The 22,312-nt window shown below is 48.7% G+C and overlaps 1 protein-coding gene across 2 annotated transcripts; it reads left to right on the top strand.

Annotated features, from left to right (window-relative positions):
* Window positions 1-1,395: 1,395 nt before the first annotated feature.
* Window positions 1,396-18,320, top strand: DHRS7C (dehydrogenase/reductase 7C; the record flags this gene model as incomplete). 2 transcript variants are annotated; one of them, XM_081219351.1, is made up of 6 exons in its annotated part: window positions 1,396-1,549; window positions 9,531-9,643; window positions 11,861-12,071; window positions 13,736-13,828; window positions 16,946-17,101; window positions 18,112-18,320. In XM_081219351.1, the coding sequence occupies 6 exons, from the start codon at window positions 1,396-1,398 to the stop codon at window positions 18,318-18,320; spliced, it is 936 nt and encodes a 311-aa protein (XP_081075477.1). The 2 variants fall into 2 exon arrangements, with proteins under 2 accessions (XP_081075477.1, XP_081075476.1); XM_081219350.1 differs by having other exon boundaries at window positions 11,858-12,071.
* Window positions 18,321-22,312: the final 3,992 nt, after the last annotated feature.

Here is a 22,312-nt window from a genome sequence, read left to right as displayed (position 1 = left end):
ACAAGTTTGTTTTCTAGGATTGTAAATCTGTATTGTATATACATTCATTTGTATTATTTTTAAATTCCACATATAAGCGGTATCGTATGGTATGGGTCTTTGACTTATTTCACTAAGCATAATAATCTCTAGGTCCAGCCATGTTGCTGCAAATGGCAATATTTCTCTCTCTATATATATCACATCTTCTTAAGTCAGTCGCCTGTTAATGGGCACTTGGTTTATTTCCATGTCTTGGCTATTGTAAATAGTGCTGCTATGAATCTTGGGGTGCATGTATCTTTTTGAACTAGTGTTTTCATTTTTTTCTAGAGATATACCCAGGAGTGGGATTGCTGGATCATATGGCAGCTCTATTTTTAGTTTTTTAATGAACCTCCATACTGTTTTCCATAGTAGCTACTATCTCTCTCCATTTCTAATCCTACTGAGTTTCCTTAAGTAATTAAAATATTTGACATTTGGGATACATTCTTAGTATTCTCAATCACTAAAGATAACAAGAGTGATCTTCTCAGAGTCTGTTGTTGAGATGCAGTATATTATTTTGTTCTCCCAACAGTCCTGCAAGATGAGACTGTTGTGCCCATTTTAGAGATGAGCTAAGGCTCAGAAATGTGGAAGCACTTGACTGAAGAGGAACAGCTCCAAACTGCTCTTTCCCATAGTTCATGTCACACTTCCAAGTGTTTTGTTCTGCAACAGGCTCCATTCTGTTTAACAGATTTTCTGTGCTTTTCACCCCCAACCGGAAAGGGAAGGCCAGATGGCTCACTGCCACACCGGTCTGAGCTACATGGAAGCTACCTGATAAGAGGGTTATAGGAAGAGAAGGTGAGGGTGTTTGTGCTGAAATCCCCAGTCCTAATCCCTAATGCCCAGCCCCAAACTGCAGAGGACTCTCTAATAGTGAGGCACCTGGGAGAGCTTTAAAAGGCTTGGCAAGAACTCTGAAATCAGACCCGGCCAGCATGTGTTCCTGAATATCAGAAGAGACACTATATTTACCCCGAAAGCCCTTTAGTGCACAGAGGGCTATAAATAGCCATTAGGACCCAAGCAAGTGGCCTTAACACATGGCTTTCCTTCCAAAAATGCAGACCCATTTTAATTAAATTTGTAATTAACCTTTGGGAGGGCAGGCCGGATTCCATTTGCTTCTGGAGACACCGTGAGTAATTTTCTCTGCATTGACCATTTGGGGATTAGCGTGCCGGCCAGGTGTTCTAGGAAGCAGCCCTCTGGGAGTCCGCACAGAGCCTGGCTCCCTGGACAGCGGGCTCCGGGCTTGGGGCATGAGTGCGTCCCACAGACTCAGGCCTCCCCCTGCCCCGTGTCCCGATCAGAGCCTCTTTGCAAAGCGGATTCCTTCTTCCCATTTTCCTCCAGCGCAAGATGGGAGTCCCAGCTCTCCTCATGCTGCCCCTGCTGCTCCTGGGGATCAGCGGCCTCCTCTTCATCTACCAGGAGGTGTCCAACCTGTGGTCCAAGTCAGCCGTGCAAAACAAGGTGGTGGTCATCACTGATGCCATCTCAGGACTGGGCAAGGGTAAGCGAGCTTTGCCCCCTCTCGTGCCCACTCCTGCCCTGAAGGACGAGAGGCAACAGGGTGGCGTGTGGCTGAGCCCGCTGGGCAGGTCGTGGGTGCATCGAGGCTGTGTTCTCTCCCAGCATCTGTCATTAACCAGCATGTGTCTTCTTTCTTGGAGGCTGCAGCTTTCTCGCCTGAGAAATGAGGGGACTGGAATATCTGGGGTTGCAAACTCACAGTCTAAGGGCCAAAATTGGTCTGCAGACATGATTTGTTTTGCCTCCAGGGGGGCTTCTAGAAATTTTGAAATGCAAAGCCCTCAGCCGGGCCAGTGAACTGGTGATGAGGCCAGACTTGGGGGTGGGGTTGAAGTCTTGGCTCCACCACTTATCAGCTGGTGACGCACTGCTCAGCCTTGGGTTTCTCATCTGAAAGCAAGGATACTAATGCTTTCTGCCTCATAACGCTGTTGTGATGAATCAATGAATTAATAGATGGAAAGCACTTAGAACAGTGCCGGGAACTAGAGTGGGCCCCTCTCAAGTGTTAGCAACGGTGATAATTATGCAGAACGTGCAAACACCAGTGTGCCACACACCCCACTAATCCTTACTGTCTCACACTCGGCCTGATTCTCTCAACCACATCACCTCCTGGCCTTGAAGGCATTTACGTTTGCAACTCCTGAATTAGATGGTCTCAGAGGGCCCTTCTGCTGGTGGCATGTGTGACATAAGAGACAGTCAGTGCCCTCAGGTTTTTAAGATTCTCTCTCATCCCTAACAATGGTAGTGCAGCACCATTTGTCACATAATTTGGGTATCATTTTTGCTGTTGTTTTTGTTTTGTTTTGTTTTGTTTTGCGGTACGCGGGCCTCTCACTGCTGTGGCCTCTCCCGTTGCGGAGCACAGGCTCCGGACGTGCAGGCTCAGCGGCCATGGCTCATGGGCCCAGCCGCTCCGCGGCATGTGGGATCTTCCCGGACCGGGGCACGAACCCGTGTCCCCTGCATTGGCAGGCGGACTCTCAACCACTGCGCCACCAGGGAAGCCCTGTTTATTTATTTTTAAAAGTCTCATTCTATTATAAGCGAACATTGTACAAATCAGGTGCCCAGGAAACATATCTCAGGAGCACAATGGCATTTTCAGAGGAATATGGTCTAGTCTCTGTCATGACTAGCGTCACTGCTCTTTTTCACTGTCTCTTACGACTCACCTTAGAAAGAAATGCAAAGCAGAAAAAAAATAAAGTCCGAGTATTTAGAAATAACTTGAGAAGCTGGGCGTGGATGACCTTAAATCAACGCTTAGCCAGGACACGCTGCTGACTACAGCGATTCTGGGTTCAAACTGCTCCGTTTCTCAGGTCCAAGGCAAGAAAAAAGTGAGGGGCACCAAGTGGATGATGTAGGCTACACACAGCCCACAGTATATGCCCAGTCCCACAGAACCTGACTGAACTCAGTGGGTAGCTCTGGGCAGCAGCAAGGAGCCCAGTTCCAAGCTGTCTCCTAGGGAAACCAGACAGATAGAGATCAGGACTTCTAACCCTCACCCCAAACCCGCACAATTCGGCCAAGTCAGGGATGGGGTCGCCTTGGACCCACTATGTCTGCAGCAAGAGTGACTCTCAAAATACTTAACCACTGTACTTGAACTGCTTCAGAGACCACAGAGCCTGCCTATGTTTCATCACCTCTAAGATGCATGGTTTTTCCCGTTTCAACGTTTCTGAAATTGAGCTAATTGTCTCTCAGTCAATGGCATCTTACAATTGTCACGGGCCATCCTTGTGCATTTTAATATCTGAAATCAGAAAGCCTCTTGCAGGTGGGTGGCATCTTAGGTTTGAGGAACTATGGAAGTAAGGGCTCCGTGTATTAATATGTTTGCTGAGTGAAAAAGAACAAGCCTGGCATCCACGTGCTTGATACAAGATATAGGTTGTGCTGAGCTGATAAAGAATAAAATAAGAACACCTGCGTATTATACCTAATGCCTGGCCTTGGCAGAAAGGACCCATTTGGGAGCATGGCTTTGGGCTGCACCAAAGCAGTGATGCACCACTGGAGTCCACCTGGCAAAGGTGAGGTGTCAGCAGAGAAGGGGGGGAAATGGGTGATGGTAACAAACACCCATGGCTGCCTCTCCTAAGGAGGTCAAGGCCACGGGTTTGGTCTGGCTCCTGGCCACAGACCCTCACCCTGCCCCAGTGGCCAGCCTGTAAGACTGCCCGTCATCAGGGACAGTAGAGCCCCAACCTGCTCCTTTGTCAGCAGCGGAACAAGGGACCCAACGGGAATGTCAGCACTTGGGGTCCCTCCTGGCTTCACCACTCACCAGCGGCGGGGTGGTAGGTGACCCCGCTCCGCTCACTGAACCACGTCCCTCGGGTTTGTGAAACACGACCTCCACGAATGCCCACACCCAGCGCAGCTGCTGCCGCCACTCAGAATTACAGCCCAAACGCAGGGAGGCTAGGCATCCTCCCTCCACGTGAAGTTTCTTTTAGCAAATTCTGTCATTATAGAAACCACATATATTAAAGAGGATTTTTCAAGAAAAAAGAACCGAAAACACACCCAGAACCCCACCCCCTCGGGAACTCTTCATCCTATTTCCTTCCAGCAACTTTATGATGCTGAGATTATAACCATCAGGGGGCAAGCACACATGGGGGGGGAGGGGTATAGGGAGACAGCCCACCCCGGTCTCTCATGCAGAAGGGAAAGTCTTCCTTTGCATCTTGATTTAAAAAAAAAAAAAATCAGATAGTCTCATAGCTTTTCTGATTACTATTAGATTATACCAAACCCTTTGGTCACAATAAATTCCCAAACATAGCTTTGATTCAGAAACTGCAGTGCCCAGTCCAATACATTGATAAACGTGTCCGTTTTCATTAAGTTCAAGTTTCCTTCTCCCTTCCCATCCCTGCCCCCAGCGAGGGCAAGTTGCCGGCCAGTTTGCTGCTCTTTCTGACCCTCTGGGGGTGGAGGGGCAGGAAGGAGAGGAGAGAAGGAAGACAGGAAAAATTCTCAGCTGACTGACACTCCTAGAAGCTTGCTTCGAGCTCCATGCCTGGCACACATTTAAAACCGAGTGGATTCTTTCTCTCATGGGCTCTATTGTGGGTCCTTCAGAGGCGCCCCCTGGGATATTCACCCGCACTTGCCGCGGGGCAGGTGCACTCCCCTTGCTCAGTTCCCTTGCCAGCCCTGGTTTGGGGCAGTCTGCTGCCCGTATGCCCCGTGTTAGAGTAGTCCCACTGCCCTTCTCAGAGGTCTTCTTGGGCAGAATTCAAGAGCTCCCAGCCAGCTCATGGTTCACCTCTGGTCCAAGTGGTTGTGGTGGATGGCAGGGTCCTTCAGTAAAGAGACCAACCTCTGGGGCAGCCCCAGCTCTCCTCCCTCTGCTCTGGGATAGTTGGCGATGCTCATGAGATTTCCCAGGTGCAACTCAGACATCACTCCGGGCTCCCGGCTGCAGGGAACTCACAGCGTGTGTTCAAATGGTCCATCTCTTCTCTCTAGGATGGACATAAGGGGCAAAAACTCACCTAACAGTGTTCTCTCCACAAACACCCCCTTTCCAAGTCCCCTCTCTCCTCTGCCTTATCCGTTTGCATCCTATTAGGAGTAAAGGGTATTCATGAAACAGGGTTTCAGTAATTTTCTTTGAAAATCTGCATCTTGGACTGTCACTTTGGAATTTTATATCTGATCTTGGAAATCCCAATTTTAAATCTTGTTACATAATCATAGGTGCAATTTAACGACCAATAACACACACAGAGTCAAGTGTTATGGCACTGTGTTAGACACACTGTTTGAATCTTTTTAAAAAAAACTTACTATATTGTGAGATTTCCATGTCGGTAGACCTATTTCTGCAACATCAGTTTTAAAGACTTTGAAATAACTGATATATAGATACACCACCATCTACCTAACCAACATCTCCAACTCTTTGTTATTACAATATTGAGAGAAATAATATTTTAACTATTCCATGCAGACATTCTTAATTATCTCCTTAGAATAAATGCCCATAAATAAAATAACTGGGCCATGCTGACTTTTAAGGATTCTTTTAATTTTTCTTCCAAAAGACTGTAGCAATTTACACTACAACCAGCAGTGAATATGTGATTATTACCAATTTTGTTTTGATTGTCATCTGTTAATTTGCATTTCTTTATTATTGGCATTGAACTTCTATCTTCTGTGTATTAGCTCTTTGTGTTTTTATGAATTGCTTACACATCTCACTAGCCAATTTCTTTATTAGGGCCTTTATTGATTTACAAGAGTTCTTTGTGGATTAAATAAATTAACCCCTTTTCCAACATATGTATTATAAATAGGTTTCCTCAATTTATCTCCCTCTTAATTTTTATTTATGTTTTCTTCTGTAAGGAAGGATTTTTTTTTTAAGGATAAAAACCTGTAAATAATTTGTATTATTTCTTCCTTCAGTGCTGTGCTTAAAAGATCTTTCCCCAAAGCAATATATCTCTATTTTCTTCTAGGTCTTTTATGGTTCTTTTTTTTTTTTTTTAATTTATTTTTGTCTGGGTTGGATCTTCCTTTCTGTGCGAGGGCTTTCTCTAGTTGCAGCAAGCGGGGGCCACTCTTCATCGCAGTGCACGGGCCTCTCTTGTTGTGGAGCACAGGCTCCAGACGCGCAGGCCCAGTAGTTGTGGCTCACGGGCCCGGTTGCTCCGCGGCATGTGGGATCTTCCCAGACCAGGGCTCGAACCCGTGTCCCCTGCACTGGCAGGCAGATTCTCAACCACTGCACCACGAGGGAAGCCCTATGGTTCTATTTTTATGTTTAGTTATTTAATACATTTGGTATATTGTACCTAGATTTTTTCCCTCACAAATAGTGGGTCAAAAACCTCTTTTAAATAATACGTTCTTTTCCTGCTGATTCAACGTGCTAACTTTACCATATGTTGAATTCTTATGAATACTCGGCTCTATTTTTTTTTATAAATTTATTTATTTTTTTACTTTTGGCAGCGTTGGGTCTTCATTGCTGTGTGTGGGCTTCCTCTAGTTGTGGCGAGCGGGGGCTACTCTTCGTTGTGGCGTGTGGGCTTCTCATTGCGGTGGCTTCTCGTTGCAGAGCACAGGCTCTAGGTGCGTGGGCTTCAGTAGTTGTGCCTCGCAGGCTCTAGAGTGCAGGCTCAGTAGTTGTGGCACACAGGCTTAGTTGCTCCACGGCATGTGGGATCTTCCCGGACCAGGGCTTGAACCCACGTCCCCTGCATTGGCAGGTGGATTCTTAACCACTGTGCCACCAGGCAAGCCCACTGGCTCTATTTTTAATCCGTATTTCTATCTATACTGGAAACACTAACAATGCTTTCATCTCTGCCGCTTTGTAATATATTTTAATAACTGATAGTCCTCTCCCATTATTGTTTATCAAAATGTTCTTTGGTTTCTTGCATATTTATTATTCCAAGTAAAGTTTGTAAGGTATTCCAAATAAAGTTTAGGATCTTTCTGTCACTTTCCAAGACATGTTGGGATCTTGATTTACTGCATCAAATTCACTTGGAGATGGATTGACATCTGTATTGAATTTTGCCAGCGAGAATCATCAGGGACAGCCCGTTTCTCAATAAAACACCTACATTTAGAGAAATCTTCCATTCTCTATGATCCTAACAATTCAAGGTGCCATTGTTCACACAGCTATTTCTTTTTTAAAAATTTTATTTATTTACTTATGGCTGCGTTGGGTCTTTGTTGCTGCGTGCGGGCTTTTCTCTAGTTGCAGCGAGCGGGGGCTACTCTTCGTTGTGGTGCGCAGGCTTCTCATTGTGGTGGCTTCTCTTGCTGCAGAGCACGGGCTCTAGGCACGCGGGCTTCAGTAGTTGTGGCATGCAGGCTCAGTAGTTGTGGCTCGCGGGCTCTAGAGCGCAGGCTCAGTAGTTGTGGTGCACTTAGTGGGCTTAGTTGCTCCGCGGCATGTGGGATCTTCCCAGACTAGGGCTCGAACCCATGTCCCCTGCATTGGCAGACAGATTCTTTTTTTTTAATTAATTAATTAATTTATTTATTTATTTATTTGCTTTATAACAAATTTAATCAGTTATACATATACATATGTTCCCATATCCCCTCCCTTTTGCATCTCCCTCCCACCCTCCCTATCCCACCCCTCCAGGCGGTCACAAAGCACCGAGCTGATCTCCCTGTGCTATGCGGCTGCTTCCCACTGGCTATCTACCTTACGTTTGGTAGTGTATATATGGGCAGACAGATTCTGAACCACTGCGCTACCAGGGAAGCCCCACACAGTTATTTCTTGATTCAAGTCTCCCTCTGTCAGCAGAACTGACCACAGCTTCCCCCGACCACATCTGTTTCTAGACCTCACTGAGACCTCCCCTCCCTAGAGCCTTCTCCTTTCCTTCTCCATCAGCCCCTCCTGCCTTCACTTCTGCTCCCATCTGGCTTAGACTGAATGGTCCAGCACATCAATTGCTCCCTCTCCAATACCACAATTCCCCTGCCCACAATGCCCACTTATCAAACCCCTGCCAACTGTCCTGTCCAGCTGGCCCCCTTCTCTCCACCTGCTCCAGCTGTTGCGACTTGCAGGAGAAAATCACACAAACATAAGATCATTTAGAGCCATAGCACACAGGATTTCCAGCCCCTAGTGGGCACCCAGTGCTGCCCAACTACCCTTTGGCATCCCCAGGCAGCCTGGGTCACCAATGCTTGGTGTAAAAATGGGACAATAATAGCTACTCCCCTGTAGTAGGTGTTGTTGGTGCCCCTCCTAGATTCCTGTACCTGGCCGGTTCATTCATCCCCAGGTCCTAGGAGTGTTGGTGGCCATGGCTCATAGACTTGCCCTCTGCCACTGGACACCCTTTGTACCCACCCCCGGCGGGAGGCAGCACACCATCAGTGACTGGCTGACACACGTGTACGAAAGACAGTCCCCTTGCATCCAGGTGGGACAGTCTTGCAGCTGGGTTTACAGTCCAGAGCCTTCCTTGGGTCCAGCCAAAGCTAGACTTTATCCTTCCCCTTCACCTACCCCATGCCCTTACTCCCTGACAGATTTTCTCTGAAGAGCACTCCCTGAATTAATCCTGGCCACCTGAATCCCTGTCTTAGATTCTGCTTTTAGGGAACCCAACCTAAGAAACTGCTGCATGGGATGACTGTGAGAATTAAGTGAGGTAATATATGTAAATCCCTTTCAATAGCTACTCAAACAAGTAAACGGTCAAAATCTGTTAGCTTTTATTGTTCTTAAATATCATTGTTATTGCCACATAAGAATACTTGTATCTACCAACTACTTCCCAGTTAAGAACACTGGGTGAGGGACTTCCCTGGTAGGCCAGTGGTTAAGACTCCACACTTCCACCGTAGGGGGCACAGGTTCAATCCCTGGTTGGGGAACTAAGATCTTGTATGCCACGTGGCATGGCCAAAGAAAAATAATAATAACACTGGGACATTCGGTGAGTCAGAAATTCATCCAGAGTAAAACTTACTAGACAGCAGGCAGGTTTCCTTTCTTAATAAAAAGAACCCTGGCTGGAGTATCGACCCACAGAGAAAATGTGGAGGAAACTAGTGACATTTGGTCTGAAAAAACATGGCAGCTGTCTTCAATATCTTCAGATTGAGATATATTTGGAGCTGTGCTCCTGGGGGTCTTGTTTGATGGAGTCATCTTTCTGTCCAGTTTAAGAAAGAATGTCCTAATAATCAGAACTACCCAATGGAGGAGGGGTTATTTCACACCCCTGTGAGGTGCCCTTCACAGGAGGCAACCATGCTGAGGCTGGAAACAAGAAGAAATTCCAGAGGAAGTTGAATGCAATGACCTCTAAAGGAACTCATGGCTCTAAGGCTTTTGAATTCTTTGAACCCTTGAATTTGTAAGAAGGAGGGGCTCCCCATCAGTGGTTTCACCCACAGCGTGTCCTGTCCTCCTTCCTTCTTCCCCTCAGAGTGTGCTCGGGTGTTCCATACCAGCGGGGCCAGGCTGGTGCTGTGCGGAAAGAACTGGGAGAGGCTTCAGAGTCTATATGATGCCCTGATCAGTGTGGCTGACCCCAGCAAGGTAAGGCCTTCTGGCAGCCGGCATGGGCAACCCCTGGACACCCTTAGCCTTCGTTGCTTGTTACAGAGCAGCTCTTTCGGTGAAATTTGGGTGAAATTTTGCTTTGGGGAAATGTAATTTTTTTAATGTATTTTTTAAATTTAAATTTAATTTATTTTTGGCTGCATTGGGTCTTCATTTCTGCACGGGCTTTCTCTAGTTGCGGCGAGCGGGGGCTACTCTTCATTGCGGTGCGTGGGCTTCTCATTGCAGTGGCTTCTCTTGTTGCAGAGTACGGGCTCTAGGTGTGCAGGCTTCAGGAGTTGTGGCTCGCGGGCTCTAGAGCGCAGGCTCAGTAGTTGTGGCGCAGGGGCTTAGTTGCTCCGAGGCACGTGGGATCCTCCTGGATCGGGGGATTGAACCCATGTCCCCTGCATTGGCAGGCAGATTCTTAACCACTGTGCCACCAGGGAAGTCCTGGGGAAACGTAATCTTGACACAGGTAAGTCTGCCAACTTGGGGGTTGGCTCATTTTGACCCCTCATCGTGCCTCTAGCCTCTGAGCCTCCCCCCACCCATTCTATTTAAGTCAGACTCAAAGAGGATCCAGAAAATATGGCATGTCACAGATATGGGCTCTGTTTATAAACACTCATGGCTGATTTTTAAAATAATACTTCAAATAATATTTCCTTCAAAGAGGGAGTTCCCTGGCAGTCCGGTGATTAGGACTTGGCGCTTTCACTGCCATGGCCCAGGTTCAATCCCTGGTCAGGGAACTAAGATCCCGCAAGCCAAAAAAAAAAAAAATTTCCTTCAAAGAAATCAGGGAAGTGAAGTCCCCTTCCATGAAGTTACACAGGAGGTGAACACATTTCAATGCAGCTGGGGTTTTCAAAGCATTTCTGGAGCATTGTTTAAGAAATTGCTTTCAGGGGCTTCCCTGGTGGCGCAGTGGTTAAGAATCCTCCTGCCGATGCAGGGGACACGGGTTCGAGCCCTGGTCCGGGAAGATCCCACATGCCGCAGAGCAAATAAGCCCCTGTGCCACAACTACTGAGCCCGCGTGCCATAACTACTGAAGCCCGCATGCCTAGAGCCGGTGCTCCGCAACAAGAGAAGCCAAGGCAATGAGAAGCCCATGCACCACAACGAAGAGTAGCCCCCGCTCGCCGCAACTAGAGAAAGCCTGTGCGCAGCAACGAAGACCCAACGCAACCAAAAATAAATAAATAAATGACTTTATTTGAAAAAAAGAAAAAGACGTTGCCTTCAGAGAGTTCTCTTCAGGATTTTTTTTTTTTTTGATCTTTTCCCTTGATGTTGAGTTTGATTTTGGAACTAGCCAAAAATCATTCAGAACTAACTCTGGTATTTGAGGAGATGGAGCAACCAGGATAACACAACATACTCCAAGGTATGTTTCTTGGGATCTTATTGGGTATTGGTTATTAAGTAGTAAAAACGAGGTTCTGAAGTCAACTGTGTGGGAAATACTGAGTTAGGCCAAGCTTGTCTGACTAATTTCTTTACTGCAGGACTTTTCAGGGCCTTTGCTATGCAAATGTGCATTGTGTTATCTCCAAGAAGAACATATGATAGTCTGCATTTCCTAAGCAAATTTGACCAGGGAAACTTTTTTTAAGGCCATATCAGGGCTAGTGTTTGTCAAACACCGGGATTGCATTCATCATATGGTACCATCAATTTTTCCATCTGTATCCCTTCGAATCCATGAGAATCTTGACGATCTCAAATGTTTAGGGCTGAACACAAATGCCTGGCACATAGATGGTGCTCCAAAAAAATTATGTTGACTGTATGATTTTGGCCAAAAATTAAATGTGGCTACAAAGTACTGGGAAGATTCTCTTGTGGCTTGGAAGCCAGTTTGAAAGAATTCCCAAAAAGGAGCTCAGAAGTGTTACAAGAAATGACATCACCAGCAGAATCAATGCATGGCCTCAACTTGGATTTCTCAGGTCTGGCCCCTTGACCAGAAGTTCAGACTTATGACTGCATGTTTGCATGTTGGGAATGTTGTTGTTGCTCTGGTCCCCAAGGATGCATCTTCTCCATCAATTTCCTTCCTCCCAGAGCCATCTCTGCTTCTTCCTCATTTGTTTGTAGTCATTCCATGAGCTCTGAGTTTCAAAAGGGGCAGCTCTTAGACTGAAGGGTCCCAAGGTCTGAGGGGATGTACCCACATGTGCCTTGACTCTCTCATTGGTCCAGCAGACATTCACCCCAAAGCTGGTCCTCTTGGATCTCTCGGACATCAGCTGTGTCCAGGATGTGGCCAAAGAGGTCCTGAATTGCTATGGCTGTGTGGACATCCTCATCAACAATGCCAGCATGAAGGTGAAGGGGCCTGCCCATAAGATTTCTCTGGAACTCGACAAAAAGATCATGGATGCCAATTACTTTGGACCCATCACACTGACCAAAGGTCTCGTGAGTTTGACCTTCCCACTGGCTGCTAGAGAGGGCTCTGTTATATTTCCAGACAGTCACCCAATTCTGGATGGAGCCTCAGCCCCTCTTTCAGAAAAATCCCTGCTTATTTGGTGAAAGCTTTCAGCATCTGACTGTAAATGTTGATGAAAGAAAAGGGATTGTGAAAGTCTCTGACTGGTATATTCCAACCTGCCTCTCCATTAAGCGCCCCCCCCCCCACACCCTGCCCTTTTCTCCTCTTTTCTTACTCTTATCCATGGCTCCCCTCCAATCCCATTCCACATCTCTGGACCATTGTCTTCATCCCCTGCAAATCTTTTACTATAACGACCCTGTGGTTGATCTGCTCCTAATGATGACAGTTGGTCCAAGGTTGAGAAAGAGTTGATCTGCAAGAGACCCAGAATACTGTCGATCCCTTTGCAGAAACAGGAAGGCAGGAGGATGTCTCCCTTTTAAAGGTAAAATGGTGGTTCCTGTGTGGAGATTTCTAAGGGTCAAGTTCAAATGCAGATCTGAAGCTGGGGTTAGGGGTGTTGCTAGAGATGACATGGAATAGAACCAAGAGTTGGAAGCCCTCCTCCCACCCCAAATAAAGTTTATCAAAGCAGAAGCACAAAAGGGAGAATATAAGCATGGAGAACGTCTACACGTAGGGAGTAGTGTGTTTGGCAAAGGCTGAGAAAGCATGATCTTAGAGCTGCCTTCTCTATGGCCAGAATCTCCATGGTAATGGGACTCTGAGAGCTGTGACTGCTGAAGGGAAAGAAGTACTGGGAGCAGAAACATGACTCCCCAGAGCTTCTAAGATGATGCCCCAGAGATTACAGTTTCCTCCAGCCCAGTCGCTGTGGACACACCAAGCAGGCCAGCCAAGGTGTGTCCTTCACTCAACCTCTGAGAGCTCAGGTTCCCTGGCACCACGGTGAGGAATGCAAACTTAAGTCTTCTGATATTTTTTGCCATCTCCCTATTCAATCTGTGCTATTATTACTCCATATCTTTTTCTAAATTTCCTCATTTGTAAATTAATTCAATTCAGGAGGAAATCTTTACCATAAATTAAAAACCCCTTTCCCTCTCCATCAATACAAGAAAACCTGAAATCAGAACAAAGCAGTAAGTTCTCCCAAGACAAAGGGCTGAGGTCTTTCTTCTCTTTTTTTTAAAAAGATTAGCACATGCAAGAGAATTATTAAAGACCCATTGGAACCAACTTTCCTACTGGAAGCAATAGGACAATTGAAAAGGGATTACCTTTCTCACTATTGAAATCAGTGTCACTCCATGCACATGGATGGGTCATTTAAAATCACCCAGAGACTCCCCTGGGGGTCCAGTGGTTAGGACTCTGCACTCCCACTGAAGGGGGCCTGGGTTCCATCCCTAGTCAGGGAACTAAGATCCTGCATGCCACATGCAGTGAGACCAAAAAAATTAAATAATAAAATAAAATAAAATAACCCAGCAATTCCCCAGTCGAGCCCAGCCCACTCTTAGGAAACACTGGATAAGTGGTAACCAGGGTCCATTCCACTGTAATCTAACTGTCAGGGAGGTAGAGGAGCCCTCCGTGATGAGGGGAAGGGCTCTGCCTGATGTTGCCTGACTCAGTCTCAGGTTTGTAACCGTGACTCTTTGTCCTGTGCTTTCCAGCCCTGCTCCCCAACATGATTTCCCGGAGGACCGGACAAATTGTTTTAGTGAATAACATCCAAGGGAAGCTTGGAATCCCATTCCGTACAGCCTGTAAGTTGCTAAGACAAACATGTTTCGTCCTATGTTATGTGTCTTTTTTTTGTGTGTGTGGTATGCGGGCCTCTCAGTGTTGTGGCCTCTCCTGTTGCGGAGCACAGGCTCCGAACGTGCAGCCTCAGCAGCCACGGCTCACAGGCCCAGCTGCTCCGCGGCACGTGGGATCTTCCCGGACCGGGGCACGAACCCATGTCCCCTGAATTGGCAGGCGGACTCTCAACCACTGCGCCACCAGGGAAGCCCTGTTATGTGTCTTATAAGACAAGAGATGTGTGTCTAGGACTAGGCATGGGGTTATACTGGGGAAGAGGGTCCAGAGATGAAAGCATCTGTTGGCTTTTCTTTCATCCCTTCAGCTCCTATTTTTGACCATCTACAGCGCACAGGTGACTATGGGAGATAAAGATAAGCCCTCCCCTCAGCCCCCAGAAGCTCACGTCTCACAGGCGGTCAGGGCATGTCCTGGCTGGACACAATCAATGCCAGATCAAGGGCACGCTCCTGACATGGGTGCACAGCCCCAGCTCAGATGCCCCCTTCTCTGTAAAGATGCCCCTGGAGAGACAGGAACAATTACAACTGGGAAAGAAAGGAGGGGTGCACATCCCTAAAGGGGAGAGGGATGGAGAGGGTCTGAGGAAGGAGGAAGCAGAAAAGGAAAGGGACACAATTCCAGGGGAGGTGAGAGAGAGAATTCCAAAGGTGAGACTCCTCTAAAAAGCCCAAGGAGGAGAGGGACTTCTCGGTGTATGTTCCTGGGACCCAACTGGGAGAATTCTGGAGACATTCCCACCTCCCGTGAGGTAGGATGTGGGAGGGTGGGGGAACATGTCTCATACATTTCCTTATGGCCCAAAGTACCATGCACGAAACTGGAGCTGGGTAAGCAAGTGTCTGGTGGGTAGAAAGGTGAGAGGGAGAGAGGAATGAAGAAAGGGGGGGTGGGGTAGCCTGACGTAGTCTTCTGGGGCCACCACAACAAAATACCCCAGGGACTTCCCTGGTGGCACCGTGGTTAAGACTCCCTGCTCCCAATGCAGGGGGCCCGGGTTCAATCCCTGGTCAGGGAACTAGATCCCACATGCATGACACAACTAAGGGTTCGCAGGCCACAACTAAGGAGTCGGTGAGCCGCAATTAAGGAGCCCACCTGCCACAACTAAGACCTGGTGCAACCAAATAAATAAATAAATATTAAAAAAAAAAAAAGACCAGGTGGCTTAAACAACAGAAATGTATTTTCTCACAGCTCTGCAGGCTGGAAGTCCAAGAACAAAGTGTGGGCAGGCTTGATGTTTCCCGAGGCCTCTCTCCATGGCTTGCTAATGGCCTGCTCCCCGGGTCCTCACATGGTCTTTGTGTGTGGGCACCCCTGCCATCTCCTGCTCTTCTTATAAGGACACCAGTCCGTTGGATTAGGGCACCACCGTAACAGCCTCATTTTAACTTCATTATCTTTAAAAGGCCCTTATCTCAAAATACGGCCACAATCTGAGATACTGGGGTTACGACTTCAACATATGAATTTGGGGGTGGGATACAATTCAGCCCATCATATCCCCCTAATAGTGTTTCACTTTCCTTTTCTCGATTGCATTAGTTAGGCTAAGCCGACGGTGCTGTAAAGACCTTTATTCCTCCTCCATATAACTGTCTAAATGGCATGGCCCAGCTCAGCGGGCATCACTGTTCCTCACAGTCACTCGGGGGCCCAGAGTCGTGCCAAGTCACAGCTTTGCCATCATTTTCCATGTGGTCAAAGCTAGTTCCCACCCCACATGGGTTCCTGCTGGCAAGAAGAGGGCGTCGTGCCCATACAGCGCTGCTCACATCCTGTTGTCGAGAAGCCAGTCACATGCTTAGACCCCCTTGCTGCAAGGGATGCTGGGAATTGCAGTCTGCCTGTGGGCCCAGGATAGGGAGAGGAGTACATCTGGGTCTGCACAGGGCAGTCTTTGCCACATACCTCATTCCGTCTCTGACCCAGCCCATCTAGAACCTCACCACTATTCCTCCTACTCACAAACATACTTGTCATTTTCAGCAGGTGGATTACTTTCCACTTGCTCGCTGCCTTCGTTCATTTAACAAACAGCAATCGAATGCCTAGAACCAGGTGCTGGGGACACAGACAGCAGTGACATGATACAATGTGGCGTGGGCAAAACAACTGGCCCTTTGGCCTCCAACTAACAGGGAACCCAATGTACTGCTTTCCTTGGAACATTTCTTTTTCTTTTTTTAAAATTTATTTATTTAGTTTTGGTTGCATTGGGTCTTCATTGCTGCCCACGGGCTTTCTCTAGTTGCGGAGAGCGGGGGCTACTCCTGGTTGTGATGCATGGGCTTCTCACTGCGTGGGCTTCAGTAGTTGTGGCTCGTGGGCTCTAGAGTGCAGGCTCAGTAGTTGTGGCGCACGGGCTTAGTTGTTCCAAGGCACGTGGGATCTTCCCGGACCAGGGCTCGAACCCGTGTCCCCTGAATTGGCAGGCAGATTCTTAACCACTGTGCCACCAGGGAAGTCCTAGCTCCTGCATTCTTAACCCTGATGGCTTCAGGACCTTGGAGAAATCACTCCCTCAGGGAATCAGCCTTCCTGGCTGAAATGTTTTATATACATTTTCTCACTTGGATAGGGTGATATTATCCCCACTTTATTTATTTATTTATTTAGCCCATTTTATTGATTTTTAATTTTACTGAAGTATAGCTGATTTACAACATTGTATTAGTTTCTGCTGTACTGAAAAGTGACTCAGTTACACATACACATCCTCTTTTTCATATTATTTTCCATTATGGTTTATCACAGGATATTGAATATAGTTCCCTGTGTATTATGCCCATTTTAAAGATAAGAAAACTGAGCCTCTTCAGGTAAAAATGAGTCACTTGCCCAAAGTCACACAGGGGGCCAGTGGCTAAGTTGGATTCCGTCTCATCTCTGCACCTGTCCACTGCTTCACAAGGGCTCTCTGTCCTCAACTATGAAGTGAGGGGCAGGTGACTTGAGGCCTCTCCCAACGGAGCTCGCAGGGATGTGTGTCCCCAAGGCCCCTCCTGGGAAGCACAGCAGGACCCACGCCCACCCCCAGCTGGTTTCTCTTCCAGATGCCGCCGCCAAGCACGCGGTGCTCGGCTTCTTCGACTGCCTGCGGGCCGAGGTGGAGGAATACGACGTCACCGTCAGCACTGTGAGCCCCTCTTTCATCCGCTCCTACCACGTTCATCCAGGCCAAGGAAACTGGGAGGGCTCCATCCGGAAATGTGAGCTTTTGGAGCGAAGCCTGAGGGACAGGGGCCGCGGAGGGCTCTGGGGGAGGGGGGGTCCAGGGGGGTGTTCCTGAAGCATGAGACTGGGGACGGTGAGGCCCCTGCACCCAGCTAACAGTGGGGAGGGACCCCAAAACTCAGGTCCTGAGGCACCAGGTAGATGGAATCCTAACCTGCAATCAGCAGACCGAAGCCACGTTGGGCTCCGTCAGTCACAGGCTCTGTGACCTTGGCCACTGGGACTGCCCGCCTCTGGGCCTCAGTTTCCCATGTGGAATAGCCAGGATTTGGTCTTCGAGAACTTCCTGTTCCCCTTGCCCTAGAAGGCAGCACAGAGAAACTCAGAGTCTGGCCCCAACTGCCTGCATATGAAGTTCGCCTCAGTCACATATTAAGCAACTCCCTTCATCTCTCTGCCTCTGTTTCCCCTTTGGGAAAATGAGGGCTAATGGTAATACCTAACTTGTAGATTCACAGGGAAGACGGAAAGTTCCAGCTCATAGAGGGGTTGGAGCAGCGATCAGCACATCCTGAGTGGTCTGTAAATGCACCTATGATCAGTATTCTAGAATGCTCTACACAGAGCAGCTACCCCCTGCCCGAGGCTCTATCTACATTAGGGAATCAAGATGAATCAAGACGTGGGCAAGAGGTTCCAGGAGGCTCTGGACACACACAGCTTCGCAACAACTGTAAACAACAGCCCCTTCATACATCCGGCACTTTCCTATCTTCTAAGCTCTTTCTCATCCCCTCCGACGGCTCATAACTATCCTGGGATGTTAACGGGGCAGAAAACTGTGCCTACGTTACAGATGTGGTAGCTGAGGCGCAGCGAGTAAAGTGCCTCCCCAGGGCGCACGGCCAGCAGACGGCAGAGTTGGTCCCGAGACTGGGACTCCAGAAGCGCACACCCGTCCCCACCCTCGGGGTGGGGGTGGGGGCTCTGACCACACCCCTCCTCCCGAGGCTATAAGCCCTGCCCCCTCCTGGGGGCTTTTCAGTCTTTTTCAGGAGACTGACCTATGGTGTGCACCCCGTGGACGTGGCGGAGGAGGTGATGCGCACCGTGAGACGCAAGAAGCAAGAGGTCTTCCTGGCCAACCCCATCCCCAAGGCCGCCGTGTACCTCCGCACCTTCTTCCCTGAGGTTTTTTTTGCCGTGGTGGCCTGTGGGGTGAAGGAGAAACTCAACGTCCCAGAGGAGGGTTAACTGCAGGGGGCCAAAGGGGTCACCCCGCGGGGAATAAAGGCTTCACGGGCAGTTGCGGGACCCTCTATTCTCTCAGCACTTGGGGCCCCAAACAATTCCCCAACCTGCGCACCAGCTGTGGGAGATGTGCACCGTCCCAGTGAGGATGGCCTGGCGTTCAGCCCGGTCGCCCTGGGCCCCTGGGTGTCTCCCACGTGACTTTCCCAGGACTCACTTCCAGAAGCTTCTAGACCCTATAGAGTGACAGCCCGGCAGAAAAACAGGAACCATAACGGGTCCAACTCCCAAATACTCGCACTCCCACTGTGGTCATCAGCCTGCCCAGGACCTCAAAAAACCACCTCCATTTTACACAAGGGTGACCTGCCCACTCTGCCCCCAACCACAAAAGCTGAACTTGGCAACTCCTTAGGGCAGCGCTGTGAAACTGAACTTTCTTGAATGAGGGAAATAGTCTATCATCTGCAATGTCCAGTATGGCAACCACTAGCCACGTATGGCTGTTGAATACCTGAAATGTGGCCTGTGCAACAAACAGAATTTTCAATTTTATTTAATTTGAATTAATTTAACTTTAAATAGTTGCATGGGGCCAGCGGTTCCCAGGCTGGCAACACAGCAGAGCTGTAATCCTCGGTCCTGGCAGAATCAGCCCTTTCCCTGGATTTAATTGGTCCAAAGAGGAGCCCAGGCACAGCTGCTTAAGGTGCAACAAATCTTAAGAACTTCTGCCCCGGGGCATCCAGCTCATTCAAGCCTCTTACATTCTCAAAGCAAAATTCATTTAGAACTGCCATCCTTGTTGTTGGTGGGTGTTTCTGTTAGTGTTTCCTAAACAAAACTGTTAATGATTCTTGAAATCTTGGAAAGTGTAGGGTACATTGTTTGCACTAATAATTGTACCTACTGATTCAAACTTTTCTAATATTTACAGATGAAAGAGGGCTCAAATTTCCTCCCTGAACCTAAGCCATTTACAAAATTAACACACATGGTACATGTCTGCATATATATATATATCCCTGAATTTAAAAAGCAAAATATCCAGGATCACATGATCACCAGGGAACCCAGGCTACCTCAGGATAAGGCTGCTGGTCGGGCTGCGTCGCCAGAACTTAGGAGGGACAGCTGAAGCAGGGCAGGCCTTCTATGTTATTACTGCTGTTGGGTGTTGGGACGCTAGAGGTGCTTAGGCCAGAATGATGGAGGGTCGGTAGGGGCTGGGAGGTGGGGGACGGACAACAGCATCGGGAAAACGACTGAAATGCAATAGGTGGCTAGAGACAGAGACGGCAGCTTTGGGGCAAGAAGGGCTGGAGCCAGGGCTGCAGGCAGCCAGTCCTGGGGTCGCACCAGGGCTGGGCTCCGGGTCTAGCTTCGCCACGCCCCAGCCCCGGGCCTGGGGTCCTGACCCGCTCTCTTTGGGGCCCTGCCTCCTCTCAGGTTGGAGCGGGGCTGAGGGAACCATCCTTTGGTGATGGGAGTAGGGGTGGACGGGCAGAGAGCGACTGCCTCTGGGAAGCATCCACACGGGCACCAAGCCGAATTCTGGGAAAGCAAAGACTGGAAGACTCCAAGGAGGGGGAAGACCTCAGACCCCTGGGATTCCCCCCAAAAAACCACGTTGAATGATGGCTCAGGAAGCAGGACCTTTGTGTCAGTGGGTCTGCTCCGCTGTCCCTGCAGCCAAACAGGGTCAGAGACCTGCAGGTGGACGCAGCCACAGCAGGACTGAGTGGCTGGCCCCCCAAGCTCCCTTAAGCTGAATTTCCTGTCCGTGGACTTTGGTCTCCCTCTGACTGGATACCCCCTATTGCCTTTAGGATGTCCCTGTGTCCACACAGGCCCGTTGCCCTCTCAGGATGGGGCATCTCACCAGCCTAGCAAATGAGAAAACCTACAACCCTTAGGCTGAAACATATGGGAAATTTTATTTAAGTTGGGGGTGGGGAAGCATCATGCAATAAGAGGAATGGCCACCAGGTGTCACTGTGGCTCCAAACCTATTTTATAGCTTCCTCCTCTGAACAGAAATCCAGCACAGCAGAGCAGTAACAAGCCCACAAAACTGCATGCAATTCATCATCTCCAACGAGCATTCCCCTCCAAGATCCCATCTGGTCTTCACATCAACCCTGAGTCACTGGAACAGCCGACAAATCTATTTCACCGATGAGAAAAATGAGGGTGGTCATGCTCTGTGGGATACTCTTGGCAGAAGGAGGGCAGCCTGAAGGCGGTTCATTGGCCCCTGGGGACACAGAAGGACTGGACCTCAGAGGCCAGTGACCATCCCAGACCACAGAGTGAACCAAAACACTGATTCACCCAAGTAACTAGAAAGTTCTATTTCAGGTATAGTTAGATCTAGGCGTCCAAAGGATGCCACCAGGATTCAGGGTTTTTGTTTTGTTTGTTCTTTGTTTTGTTTTGCCATCTCTCAACAACGTATTCTACTGGGCGGGCTTCATTCTCAACAGGCTCTCCCCATCTTCACGACAAGATGGACACCAATACCTCCAGGCTCACATCCTATAGACTGAGAAGCCAGATAGAAAAAGATTCCTCTTTCCCCCTAGTTCCAACGCCCACCTGGTCATGTAGCCACCTTGAAACCACCACGTGTGTCTGATTGCTCAAGCCTGGGCCACGTGCCCATTCCAGGGCTGGAGACGTGGGGCAGCTCTGTCTGATGGACAGAGTGGAGAGGGAGTGATTTCCCAAGAGAAAATTAAGATGCTCTTACAACGGGCTTCCCCAGTGGCACAGTGGTTGAGAATCCGCCTGCCAATGCAGGGGACACGGGTTCGATCCCTGGTCCGGGAAGTTCCCACATGCCACGGAGCAACTAAGCTCGTGTGCCACGACTACTGAGCCTGTGCTCTAGAGCCCGTGAGCCACAACTACTGAGCTCGCGTGCCGCAACTACTGAAGCCTGTGCGCCTAGAGCCCATGCTCCACAATGAGAGAAGCCACTGCAATGAGAAGCCCGCACACCGCAACGAACAGTAGCCCCCGCTCACTGCAACTAGAGAAAGCCCGCATGCAGCAACAAAGACCCAACACAGTCAAAAATAAATAAATAAATGATTTTTTTTAATTAAAAAAAAAAGATGCTCTTACAAAAAGAAAGGGAGAACACACTTTCGGGCAAAACAAGCCTTTCTATGTAAATGCTTATCTCTGGAGAAGACAAGGGAACTTCTGAGCATTTACCACCTACCTGCTACCTTATGAGGAACTTTAACACGTCACCTTATGCAATGCTACCAGCAAGCCTCCAAGACCGGTATTTAATGGCTCCATTTCTACTGGTGAAGAAAATAGGCTCAGAAAGCTGGGTAGGTAATTAAGCCCAAATCACAGAGCTGGTCAATGGCAGAGCTGGGACATGGGTGGAGATGGCTGGAGCCCTTGCAGCTGAAGAGGACCAATAACCTATCAGTCCCTTTCTTCTTAGAACTGGGTGAGGTTTCCAAATGTAGGGTCAGATCACCCCCACCTTCCTGGTGTACCCTGGTCAACAGTGGTATTGGGGGAACTCTGGGTTGCAAAGTCAGTCAAGGAGTTTCCATTACAAAGGCTGAGGTACAGGGGGGAAGTTTGGTCTGGATTAGGTGGTGCTCTGCTGCCCAAAAGGGAAATGTCCAAGTATATAAACAGTAGAGGAATCAGGAGGATTTAGCAGATGCTTTTGGTGCCCTGTGACCCATCTCCCCACCCCCTGTCCCCAGTGTCAGCGGTAGCTATGATGGAAGGCTCCCACACCTGCCAACAGCATTCCAGCTCACCTCTCCACTTCTCTGCCCTGGGGGACTTTCTCTAAAGCCTGAGGGTCCCTTCAACCCTTGCAGGTGCAGTCCTGAATTGCACAAGAGTTAATGTCCCTGGGGGGGCATTGTTCACCCAGCAGGGGACAGGAGTTGGTGGGCAATGACCCAACCTCTCACATTTCGGAGGACAAATCTGAAGCACCTTAGAAGAAGTGT

The sequence above is a fragment of the Mesoplodon bidens genome, assembly GCF_964165515.1.
Source record: "Mesoplodon bidens genome assembly, chromosome: 19".
NCBI lineage: Eukaryota > Metazoa > Chordata > Mammalia > Artiodactyla > Ziphiidae > Mesoplodon > Mesoplodon bidens.
Note: the sequence above shows the minus strand (reverse complement) of the source record. Positions and strands in the feature narration are given on the sequence as shown.